Source organism: Apaloderma vittatum, unplaced genomic scaffold (assembly GCF_000703405.1).
Source record: "Apaloderma vittatum isolate BGI_N311 unplaced genomic scaffold, ASM70340v1 scaffold29980, whole genome shotgun sequence".
Taxonomy (NCBI): Eukaryota; Metazoa; Chordata; class Aves; order Trogoniformes; family Trogonidae; genus Apaloderma; species Apaloderma vittatum.
In genome coordinates, this window is record NW_009696745.1 from 1659 (window position 1) to 14821 (window position 13163).

General features: G+C 52.2%; 1 protein-coding gene across 1 annotated transcript; it reads right to left on the reverse strand.

The window, feature by feature from the left end:
- Nucleotides 1–2096: 2096 nt before the first annotated feature.
- Nucleotides 2097–12128, reverse strand: ELP6 (elongator acetyltransferase complex subunit 6; the record flags this gene model as incomplete). The annotated part of the gene is given in 6 exon segments (XM_009876209.1): nucleotides 2097–2225; nucleotides 2519–2665; nucleotides 3981–4173; nucleotides 4812–4942; nucleotides 10588–10658; nucleotides 11997–12128. Coding segments are annotated over 6 exon segments (803 nt in total), but the record flags the coding sequence as incomplete, so codon positions are not given.
- Between the last annotated feature and the right edge of the window lie 1035 nt (nucleotides 12129–13163).

Consider the following 13163-nt stretch of genomic DNA (forward strand, 5'->3'; position numbering starts at 1 on the left):
CTCCAAAGTGAAGCTAATCATACAAGGTATGACTTCACTTACGCACCATTATATGCCCCTTACAGGTGCATTTTAGGCAGCTGTAGTGCCTCCAGCAACCAAAGGCAGCAGCTCCCATCCCCAAGACCTACTTGTCCTCCCTTCGAAGATCATGACCAGACCCTCCACCACACTGGGCCAGCAGCGCTGGGCTCTGCCACTCCCGCTGCTGGTGGCCGAGAACCACGTTTTACCGCAACAAGGACCAGGAGGCACCAGCCTCAAGGTTTGTGTGACACAAGAAGAGACTGACCCACCGTCCTGCCTCAGCCAGGGCAAGGAGCGGTGCTCTGCACCCACAAGCAGCGGTACCACGGCCGGGCCGGGCACCAGCAGCTGGGAGGAACCTTCCCAGAGTCGCAGGCTCTGTGCACAGCTTGGGGGGTTCCTGGGGACCCCAAGCCATGTCCTCAGCTCTGCCTCCACGCTGAGGCTGGACAGGGGTTTGGGGCCTGTGAGCTCTGGATCTGGCTGCTTCCCAGTGCCACAGCTACCGGGCTGGGGACTCCAAGCACCGACATGCTTCCCTCGGGATCTGTCTGCCCGGACACGACTTCCTCGGCAGCACGGGGAAACCCACGGATTACATTCTGATACAGCAGGGTCCAGCGATCCTAAAGCACACATGAGGTCCTCATTCCCCCTCCTACTTCCTTGGCACTCACCACAGTCTCCAAAGCCTGCCCAGTCTCCCCGGGCTGCTATCAATAAGCAGCTGCCGCCTCTGACCGTGCCAGGGCTCCCCAAACTCAAGCCAAAGGTGGCTGTTGCCAAACCCGTGGCAGGTCACCGAGCCATGCGGCGTTCCTGCACGGAAAGAGCAGGAACACATCCCACTGCTGGAGTTGTTACCCCAGCTCTGGAGCTGTAAAGGACCTGGCAAGTCACTCCTGTCTCTCACAAGCGTGTAGGATGTTATTTATCTCCCGTTACAGCTGGAGCATCAACCAGGAAACCTCCGGGCCTGAGCTCTGCTTCTGGGACCAACCCTCACCTCTGTGGAGAGGGACCTAAAGCCCTCTCCTCACTCAGGCTTGGGAGATGCCCATTTCTCTTCCCTGCCAGGAAGCTTGTGGGGAGCAGCTCCTGTACAGAGATCCACACTGACTTAAAGACTGTAATCGAATTAAAACGAGTGATTATTAGCCCCCAATAATGCTTCAATACAGGCAGGTCACATGGGTGTTAGTAATGATTTGTGATCACTAGTAATGATTAGTAATGACTTGTGATCATTAGTAATGATTAGTAATGATTTGTGATCACTAGTAATGATTAGTAATGATTTGTGATTATTAGTAATGATTAGTAATGATTTGTGATCACTAGTAATGATTTGTGATCATTACTAACTGCAACAGGCTCGTGTACAAGCATCTGTCCATCCCCCAAAGCCAGGAACAAACAGACACACACGAGCACGAGGGTTTTATGTGAAAAGAGGGCAACAAAACAAAGCAAGGGATCAACCGAGTGAGGCAGCTGTGGCGGCGCACCGCAGCAAAGTGAGGGGCTGCACTTGTAGCTATAGATTTATTTTTTTTTATTGTGTGGAAGCTGGGAGTGGAGCAAACCTCTCTCGTGCCAGAGCTGGGAGAAAGGTAAGAATTGCGACACGCTCCCAAGACCATCCCTGCCTCCACCCCGCTCTGTGTCATCTCGTTAAATGCCAGCAGGAGGGTGGGGCGATCCCTCTAAGCAGCAGAGCCTGGCACTTCACCTGAAAAGGTGAGGCAGGCCCAGCCCACGGGCATCCTCCCTGCTTGTATTTACATGCTCTAAGGGCCATTCTTGCACGTTTTTGCTCTTTTTCTTGGCCTGCATACCTTGGGAATGGGGTGGGAGGACAAAGAGATGCAGCAAGCTCTGGGCAGGCTAATCCCCTCGCTGGCACACAGTTCAACACACGGTTGAGCTTTCCTCCCAGGTCAGTTTAGCACTCTCGGAAGGCGCTGGGGATGCAGCCAGGCTGGTCTGGTGGCACATCCAGCCTAGAGGTACCAGCCTCCCCGGCACTGCTCTACGTTGCTCTCGCAGCGCCGTGCCAGGCTGCAGCCTCACAGGACCGCAGCTGACAGCCCTCTAGCAAAAAAAGTGACGTTCCTGTCCTGGATCTTATACTGGTAGGTCTGGACGAGATCCTGCTCCGCCGTCAGCTCCAAGGACACTCTCCTAATTATTTTAATCTGCAAAGGGAAAGAAAACAACAATATCATCCCTCTGGCTGCACCAGCCACAGCATGTGCACCCCCCACGCCTCTCACTGGGCTGCAGGGAGGGGGGATAACTGGTCTAAGAGCCATCACATGGGCGCCGGTAACCAGCCCCCTTGGTCCCTCGTTAGTCCTTAGACGTGCTGCAGACCAGGCTGGTCCTGGGCCATCTCCTGTGGGGCACATGGAGCGTGTCTCACCTGCCCCTGGGCCTGCAGGCAGTGCCGGGTTTGACATTAACACGTGCCACCTCTCTCGTGCGTTACCTGCCCGTGAACATCCTTGCAGAAGCCGGTCGCCAGCCCCTCGACCCACAGGATCAGGTCACTGTGATGACACAGAGAGTTCACCACCAGTTCGTTTTCCTCGTCTTCTGACTCCTCATTGCTGTGGACCAGCACCACGATGTTTCCCTGGAACGAGAGCAACGCACGGTGCTGAGCCTCCAGCCAATTCCTAACCCTGCTGAGGTAAGGAAGGGAGATAGCAACAGGAGCTTGCGCAAATGCCTTGCTAACTAAGCTACTTAGAAGCACAGCAGCTGGTTCTGAGCTTAAGTCCACTGGGAAAATAAACAGCAGGTACATATATAAACAGATTGCTGAACACATATTTTGCTGAAACAGCTTGCTGCATATGTATTTTGTGTACATATACACACACACGTATGTAATACGCAGCCTAAAAATACACCAAGCCTTTGTGACGAGGCAGCTGTCGAGTTAAACCAGTCTGTCGGGCCACGCAAATGGCAACTCTCCGACTGAACTCACGACAGCTAATTAAAGACGCGACCGAACGGCGTTCGAACCTTCTCGGCTCTCGCAAGAAGCAAAGAGCTCCCCAACGCAACACGGGCTCTATTAAAAATACATCCCAAGAGTCTCTGCCTCAGCCCATGCAGGTCACCAGGGACTCAAAATAACATGAAATTCCCCATCAATTAAAATGTACTTTAAAGCTTCAGAACATCTGACAGAAATAGAAATGTGTTAGCAAGATTTATCGTCTTGTTTAGCTGTTTGGGAGGCAAATATTCTCAGTAATCAGAACACTCCCTGTCAGCATTTCCAGCCCAAATGCCCCAGTACCACTCGAAGTGCAGGCGAACAAAACCCGACACTGTCTACTTTATTTCTCACCCAAGCAGAGAGAGAAGTGGCCAGGCTGGGGGACGCTGCCATGTAAATAGCAAAGGATGGATGTGACTGTAATCATTTTTGGCTGCAATGCTCTCAGAAGTCACCACATCACCGGGGAGATCTTTGCAGAAGTGCTACATTGTCACACGCCCTTAAAAACCAGACGGTGCAACGCACAGGAACGCCGAAGATACTCGCATCCCCTCCAAGTGGACCTTCACCTCTGTCCCTGGGGAGACTCATCAGCCCCTTGCTACCTTCATAACTTGTTTCCTTCCCTGCCCTCCCACACACACACCAACACAGGCGTGAGTAGAGAATCCAGAGAGCCAGGAACTCTAAAAACCAGTGTTTTACACCTTGAATCCCTGCTCACACATCAGGGATGGAGCGAGCCCTTCCCCTCCTGGGAAACCAGGTGCACTTACTCCGGCGACTAACTCCCTGAGAGGGGCCTTAGAGCAATGATTTGCGTTTCTTGGGACAGCTGAAGCCTTCCAAAACCTCACCACACCCACGTGAAAAAAGAAAAGGCTTTTCTCCTTGCCCATAGCGTTAGGTCCCCTGCACGCAGAGGGAGAGGTACCTTCAGCTGGGAGCACACGGCGACCCTGCAGTAGTGGATGAAGTCCAGCACGGCCACCGGCGCGGCCCCCAGGCTGAGCAGGACACCGAGGTCGTCCACCAGCAGGACAGGGCTCTTCCAGGAGTCACCGCTGGCGGGAGTCAGCGACGTCCGGACAAAGTCAAACAAGGCTTTGAGGCTGGGAGAGCTCTCGCTGGAAAAGAAGGAGGTTTCAAAGGGACTTGTCGCACGCGTACGTTGTGCATCGCCTTCCTCAGCCGCTGACCCAACGCGGAGTGATTATATACCCCCGAGGTGACATCTGCCACTTGAACGGCCCTCAGTGGATTTTTTAGTTTATTTTTCCAAACAAATCATCAAGGACATGGAGAAAGTGAAGTGGGAATAAAACTGCATGGTTAAAGCAGCACCTTTCTCTTGGATTAGAATAAAACTCAATAATTAGGAAAAAAAAGGAATAAAACCACTTGGATGGAGTTTTATTTGACACAACCCTGTTGAGTACTGAAAGGCATTTTCTCTAGACCTGTAACATGTTTGGCAATGAGGATGGGGGCAGAAATCACCCCAAAATGCCAGAGAAGGGGGACACAATCCCTCTCTGAGCAGCAGGGGGAAGCAGGGCAGGACAAGTGCTGACATTTCCCTTCACTTCGGTGTCAAGCTACTGAGTCCTTGGACCCCGGAGGGAAGCCCAAAGGGAGCCAGGTCTCAGCCTGGACCTCGCTGCTGCTCTCCGTGTTGCCTGCAGTGGAAGGGATACACGGGGGAAACGCTCCGTGCTGGGGGCTCTGCTGGGCCCTGGCAGAACCACCAACTGCTCGGGTTTACCTGACAAACTGAAGGGGTCTGGGCTGTCCTGGCTGCTCCTCCTCTTCTCCAAACACGAGGTCGAGGCAGGACTTGAGGCCTTCCAAGAAGACGAGCTGGCCCTGCTCTTTGGCAGCTGTCAGACTGACCCCCTCAAGAGAAAAAAACATGCTGCTGCAGAGCAATCAGCTTTGGAGGAACGGTGCAGGCAGAACCAAGCGGATCAACACACGATTTTTATTGCATCTTATCCAAATGTGCTAATAAAGTCAGCGAGTCCTACACAGGGAACGAAACAGGCAGTTCTATCACACTGGTGGACACATTCACTCTCCTCTATTTTGCTAGAAGGTAAAAAAAAAATTTAAAAATTGTGATCTGGGGGCTCAAACATCCTGGAATTGCTGCTGGAAAGACAGCCTCGTGGCACAGGAGAAAAACAGCTTCTTCTCCAAAGGCAGGGAGAGGATAGGTACAGGCTTTTCCAGGCTGCCCCAGGAGCCTGCCGTGAGCAATTTCTTCACCCTCCCTTGTTGGGTGGCAAAAGCCTTTTGTTTTCACTATCTCCACATCATGGATGTGGCAGTAACGACTCCCTGACAACCCACACACCTCAGCCAGGCGCAGCCCGGATCCGGAGAACGCCATGGGCCGGGCAGCCTGACGCTTGCGCAACCCCCAGGAGAGAGCAGCCTGGCCGGGGCGCTCCCACGAGAAGCAGCCTCAGCCCCAACTGCCCTTCAGAGAAGAAGGGACCGTGACAAACTGCGTGGGGCCGCAGCTCAGACTCAAGCCAAGGTTTCCCGCTCTCAGCTCTGCCTGAAGATGAGGCTGACCCCAAAATTGGGAATGTTGGGAATGTCTGGCCCCAAGGGAGAAAGCCCTGGCAGAGTTGCAGCAGACTTGCAGGAGACGCAACAGAAGATCTAGTTCATGAACTCCTGTCTCATCTTCCTTTCTTTCATCAGCCAGGATTACTTTTGCCAACTGTTCTATAGCTCCTCAGCTTAGCAGTAACTGCTTAAGTCCAAATTCAGAAGAAAATTTAGTACCTGGTACTGACACGATCATACAAGAGTATCTCATGCGCGTTCTCTTCAAACCTCAGCCAGGCTGCGCATTTCCCGGCAAGAAGTGCCAACTCGCTCAGCTCCCCAGCGTGGGCTGCTTCCCCCGTTTCACAATGGGACTGCGACTTCTTAAAAAGGAACCTGGGAGCGCTGACACCTGACGCCAAGACACGCAGCGTCTCGGCAGCCTGGAAATCAGGCGGTTGCGCAACGCAGCAGGTAGGTGGACAAGATGGGAAGATAGATGGTGTACAAAGAGTTCAGGGAAATGTAGCTCATTGTTTGACAGGCAGAATTGGTGAGCCAGAGGAACAGAAACAAGGATGCTGAAAAAGCAGTTCCCATATTTCCCACGAGAAGATGCTCCTTTGGGTCGCCCCAAGAGGGGGAGGCTGAGCAGGACTGGTCAGGAACAGAGACAGGTCCTAGTGCAGGAGCAGGAGCCCTCACCTTAAGCTGAGACTAATTTCTGCTTGAATGCTGGAAGAGGCTGGTGCTCATGACCGGGAACCCTTTAAGCATCGAATAAAATACACATTTTTGCTTATTCCCTAAGCAACCGTGCTGGGAGCTGCAGGACACTTGAGCACAGAGTCTGAGTCGCCCAGCAAGGAGAAAGCTCGGAGCAGCAATTTCCTCAAGATCTTGAGCACCAAACAGAGCACTGGGCTTGGCGCCATCCCAACACCTTCTTCTGAAAAGACCTTGGAGGTTTTCCAAGCGTCTCCCAGTCCTGGCGACACCCCCGAGAGTCACCACGCTCTTTGCTCGCACACGAGAGGGAGATGCAGCAAAGCAACGCGTCCACTTCTGCCTCCTGCTCCCTAACCCGTGTTTCGCCTGCTTGATCTTTCTGTTACTCTGACAGGAAAACGTAAGCGCCAACATTTTAACCCTCCTTTTCTTCCCTTTTTTATTTTAAATAATTAAAAAAATAAAGATTGTAACGGCACACCTTAAGCACCTGATCAATGAGATAATCCCTACACGGGGCTGGGCCCAGCAGCTCTGTGAACGTGGCATTTCCACACAAGGACCTCCAAGGAGAAGGTCTGGGCAGATAAGGAAGAGGCCCTTGCCAGGAAGATCGACCCCGAGCTCCCGCCAGGCTTATCAGCTGCCACACGCTCCGCGCTAATGAGAGGAAACACAGATTTGCGCTGCTTTCCCTCCCAGCTGCAAGGCGAGGGGCAGAAATCCATCCATCAGGGCTGCTGCCCGACAATGCTGTCTACAGGAATTAAAAAACAACGAAGCAGAGGCAACGTCTTCCACCACGGCCGGCGGATATTCTGACAAACAGAGGCTACGTCAGGGTGAAGGCTGTCCCCCGTGCCCCTCCACCTCAGGTTCAGCTTTTAAGCCAGCCTGTTTGGTTTTTTCCTGGACTTCCACACACAGTTCTGGGAGAAAACCGGTCCCACCTGTGCTTTTGGACACATCCCTTTTTGTTTTCAAGCACTTTCTCACTGAACAGCATTAACCAGCCAGTGTTGCAGCACATTCCTGCCTAATCTAATCCACGTTGTCTCCGCTTTTCCCCTCTTCTCCCAGGCAAGCCAGGAGCTGCAATTTCACCAATGAGATTCTTAGAGACCACAGGGCTCTCCCTGTCATACATCCCGCCAGCCCCAAGCCCCATGGAGGCTGATGTGGGCTGCAGGAGGACAGATTCAGCTTTTGCAGGTGCTATTTGCTCACTCAACCTGTGCCAGAAAGCAGGGCAGGAATAGAGAACTAAAGGAAGCCTCTTGGGCAACTGCAAGCACACCCGATGGAAAAATTTCCAGCCAGGGACAGAACTTTTTGTGACAGGCAGGAGCGGGGGACGGCTGGAAAACACCTGATGCGCCATAAAGTGGGGCCAGGTTGCATGGAAGTCTCACAAACCTCATCCCCTCGGGTGTTTTTGGAGCCCACGGGACTCAGCACGTGCCGAAATGCTTTGCTACAGCACCGACTAAATTCACTGTTAATGCTGGTAATTCAGAACCTGATTTTAACTTTGCTTTGGCCATTTGCACACACAAACTCTCAGGAAGAAAACTGTCCCCTCTTTAAAATACCCAGCAGCTTAGTGCTGCCAGAGAGAAGAGCCACAACGTGAGGGGAAGGCATCACGCTCGTGGCTCAGACCAGGAATCCGATCGCCTCGATGCCATGCCGTTCCTGGGTGGACCCAGCAAGTCCAGTTTAATCTTCCAACTGGGGAACCGGGCACCTTCCTGACTGCCCCAGACACTTCCTGCATCCCTGCTGCAGAGCACCCAAGCAGTGTGAACTCCCAGCCCTGAAAGCTTTCATTATCTCCCAGCACCACGCTCCATGATCGCCGGGAGCACAGAGGCATTATCTCTGGCAATCTGTCATTTATCGATCAAGCCCAGAAACGCTTCTGAAACAGCCGCTCGGCGTGACCGGAGCCGCCAGCTCCGCGTCAGAGCACAATTGTTCCTGCCAATCCGACGCGTCGCGAACCGGGCAGCGCGGCAGCCCAGGGGCCTGCCAGCAGCGCTGTCCCTTCAAACCAAAAAAACCGTATCGCACGGGAAAGGAAAATATTTGCAGGAGAGAGGTAGTAATGGAGCGTGGGAGGCAGCGGTCGTTAGCTCAGACAGTGAACGTGGCTGTGGTACAACGTGTGACAACCGGCCAAGGTCTCCTCCAGCACAACCAGCTGCGGGGGAAAGCAGAGGTGACTCTCTGGTCTGAGATCTCAGCACTGCAGGCAAGAGGGAGAGCAAACAAGGACAAGGATGTTTTTTCTTTTAAAACAAAGCAAATATTGCACAATATTGTTGGTGCAAACACCAACCTGGCAGGCTGCCCCAGTGCCATTAGTCTTGTTCTCTACAAGGTCACAACAAATAACATTAACTGTCCCTTAAAATTAAATGCAGATCCTCATGGAAAGAGCCGGATTTGCAGAAAAAGAAGCGTGAAGCAAGTATTGCAGAGCCAGCAGAGGCACAAAAATCCACAGAAGCTCTTTCCTGCAAGTTAAAATACATCACTGCATTTAGCTAACCCATAAGGAACTGGTTCTGGACTGGGAAGACCTGGCAGCAGAGGAAGCAGCACGCAAAGCTACTTCAGCTAGGTGTAAATATTCAGTGTATCACCACACGTGAGGAGCTACACAAAACATTGCTGTAAAGACTGTACGACAGGAGAGGGGAAGGGAGCTCACCAAACGGCAGCACGATGCAGCTCAGGGTAGGGCCCAAGATCAAGGTTTGCTGCAGCCGGGGAAATGACATCTCGGCACGTCTGCAGCAGCCAATTCTGCAGCAATTCTAAGAGTGAAACTCCTCTGCCAAAAATCACCTTTACTGAGCCTGATGTGTTCACTTAGGCAAAGAAGGGTTAAAGCAAAGACAACGCAGACAAGGCAGATATAAATAACTGATGTTACAACCTCCAGCTCCTCAAGAGCTTCGGGAGAACCCACAACCATCAAGCACACGGGCACCTGCGAGGTTCGAACGTTAAGACTGACTCAGCCACGAAACCAACGGGACAGGGACAGCTCACGCTGCGGGCAACCGTAATCGCTTCTCTCAACTCCCCCGGGCAAACTGCATCGTTCTTATCACCTCCCTTCACGTCAGTAATCTTTTGGTGGAAGCGTCAGGCAGCAAATCATTTCGATTTGCATTGCACGTGCGCTCCGGCTAATCCTCATGTTTCTCTCCCTTCTCAGACTCTCCCACGGGGGAGATGACAACAGCACCTATTAAAAGCACGCGCACAAGCCGCGCGTAGGGAAATTTCACCAGATTAGGAAACACGTCGGCAAACAGGTTCCTGCTTTGAGAGCAGGGAAGGATCCCAGATTGAATCATCGAATCTCCAGCACTTGCTACGCCCTGTTGCCTGTCCCGCTTACTGAGTTCCCCCCAAGGTTTTCTCCTCTCTGCAACACGAAGGTGAGGACTAAGCACTCACAGAGGCTGCCTTGCTCAGCAGCAGCGAATCTGCTCTGCAGGGAAATCGCGTGGCGAGTTCTTTCCTGGGAGTTAAAGCTCCTCAGGGAAACACTTCGTTTGCTCTGTCCATTTTATTTAGCTTCGGTCTGAGCTCTCAGATCATCAATCTCCTTTTAAAAGGCCAAAACTCGAGTAGTAAATGAAAGCCAGTTGTTTGGCAAGCACCAAAACTCAACCCACATTTACAACGGGGAATCCACCGGCGTTGCAACACATCGTTCTTCAACACCTGGAAGTTTTTACAAGCAGCAGCACTGCTGGGATGTCCAGCAGAACCACAACACAACCGCAGAGGACAGAGGATAAAGCCACCTCAGGAGCTCATTGTGTACAGCCAGTGCATCCTGCAGGCACAGAGAGACCCTAGGAACTCAGACACCGCAGTATTTTTCTCTCCTGAGCGCTAATGAATCTGCATCTACCAGTCTGGGCCTCTCTGGAAAATGCTGCTCTCCAGAAAATATCTCTAAGCACGACGAATGCAAGCAGTCATTCAGCTCTCTGCCCTCTTCAGAGCAAAGCCTAGTGGAGCCCTTGCATTGAGCTTCGTAGCCAGGTTTTTTTTACCCTAAAATCACATCCCCTCTGCAGCGAGAAGCCCTCTCCATCCCCAGCCTCAGAGGCACCAAGATCTGGGAACATTTGCTCACAAGCAATTCCTGTTCCCCATTCTCATTCCTTTCCACCCAACAGAAACCGCCCAGGTGTGTCATTCTTACCCTACGCCAAGGGACTTACCAGCTTCTGTGCGACAATGTTGTAGTGACTGAAGGACTGGAGCAGGGCCACAAAGCAAACCTTACAGCCGGCTGGGGGAGAAGACAAAAAGACACGTTATCATTTCAGTTTTGCAAGCTGCAATTATCGAAGGGCATAAATCACAGCAGCCAGGCTACAAATCTGTCTGGAAAGGCCTTGAGGTGAGACAGATCTCGGCAGCCCTTTACTTGCTCACGGCTGGGCTTTCAATTTTCACCTTTCTATCGGATTTCCACATTAGGGAAAACGTTAGTCAGTTTAAAAAAAGAAAGGAAAAGAACAAGAAAAAGGTAACATAAAAAAAGGAGGCCTCTTTTCCGTTCCATGCCATCCTGCCCTGAGATCTCCCGGCACTGTTTGCTGTTGTTCCTGCAAGGAGGCCAACGGCCGACCATGACACGAACTCCTGAAACTACTGACATGCCAAAAATCCCCATTTGGGCTCTCACAGGGCAAGTGACCTTGACCCGAAAAATACACAGAACAAGCAATTTTGAGAAAGACACCTCACTGGAATGGGATTTTTGGAAAACCCGGCGTGTGACGGGGACGGACAAAATCGGTATTTTTGTTTCTCCCTGCCAGACAGCAGGACACGGATTTCAAGTGGAACAAGTCAGCGGCGCCACTGGAGCCTTCACCTCCCCTCGGGAGCTCGCCAAGGTTTTGACCACGAAGAGGGTACTTGGACAACAGGGGGGTGCTACGGATGCAGAGATGCTGGCACTCAGCCTCTGAGGGACTTCAGGCTGTTAATAACCCACTCTGGCCGGGCTTTCCTGCGGCATCACTCCGTTCCTTTAACAAAACAAGTTTTTTGTGGGCATAAAACCATAGCTAAGGAAGCAGCAGTCATGTGGGGCAGGATGGCCTCAGCCCCGCCGCCCGCACAGCGCCCTGAGCTAAGTTTCAAGTCCAAGAGGCGCCGGATTCACTTCGCCAGCAGGAAGCCAGAGCGGTCCATGAGTCCTGTACGTTACCTACAGGTGAAATTTAGCAAAAAAAGGAATTAGGCAACATGCCTGGGTCTTTTGTTTCTTCACTCACCACCAGCCAGTCATTAAATATGTAATTTTTAATTACATTGTAGAACACCTAGCTAGTGAAGGAATTACAGTCAACACCTCACTGTCAAGACGTCCGTGTGATTTACAACGTTCACTAATGACGGAATAAAGAGCGTAAATGTTCCAGGAAGTACCCAAGGGCACAGAGCAAGTCAGGACTGGGATCCATCAATTCCAGTGGAGCTTTGCGCTCATCTGAGGATGCCGCACGCTCTGCAAAACCAGCCTCTGCTCACGCAGAAACACTTTAACACAGAAGGAACCTCCAAGGAGCCGGTAAAGGCAAATCCTTTGCCTCGGAGGGTCCTGCTGCTGACCCACCTCGGAGGTAGAAGGAGAGGAAATGGTGCACCAGGAAGCTGCCATCTGTTCTGGTGTCTCGCAGCAGCGTGAATTTACCCTGAAAAAGAAGCAGCAAAACAGCTCAACAGAGGAAGATGGGGGCACAAACCACTCAATTTGTCTGCTCAGGCTAGGGAAAACTCTGCAGGTGTCAGTCAAAGAAGGAAGTGGACGAGCAGCGCTCTGGCCCACCTGTCCATTTACGAAGGGCATAAAAACCTTAGTCAAGATGTTTCTTTAATGAATACAAATCATAGAAGGGCTGCTTTTAAACACAAATAACTTATCGATGCTTTTCTTTTTCTTTTTTCCCCCAGTCTATCAGAAGAAAAGAAAAAGCCTTTCGCAGCAACAAACAATTCACAAGCCATCTATCAGAGTTAACTCCCCAGCGCCTAAAACGCGTTCTAAAGCGGCGGTATCGGAATGGCAAATATCGAACACGTCTGCAGGGAATGCAAAGCAGACGCTAGGGAAGAGAAGCACTGCTCTGCCTCACCCAGACAGCTCCTTCCCATACAAAAAAAAGAGAAAGGGTTATGCCTCTGCAATCGTTAAAACAACAGGAGGCACCACCCCGGCGAGCAGCTCCCTCAAAACTATTTGTTTCTGATGCTTCGATGCCCAGCTAGGCAGAGGCGGAAACATCCAACCCATGTGCATCTCCAGAAGGAGGAGACGCATAAAGCTGGTGGAAGGAAGGAAAACAACAGCACTGGGGACCCCACCACCCTGCTTGGGGTAACAGAGAACCACCCCGAAGCCTTCACCAGCTCTAGAGCACGGGGCACAAACACAGGGATCAGGGTAGTCGTGTCGACACGAGGAGGAAGGCACGCCCAGCCAGCGAGAACCCAGGAGGGTTCCCAAGGCCCACAGACCCCCACGGTCTCGCTGCCCTCACGCCTCTCGCGCCCATCGACACGGACGGCACGTATCAAACTTGTTCGGTGGCTGGATGGAAGCAACCAGGTCCCTGGAGGCCCTGAGAGCAGGCAAACCCCAGGGATTTGCTTTCCCAATTCTCCTCCCTCTTCTGCACATCCTTCCCAAGCCCAGAAAGACGCTGTTAGGGATGAAGCGCTTCCACCGGAAAGGCCTTATTGTAGCACCTTCTCCGCCGTTCCCTCCACACTTCGCCTTCAC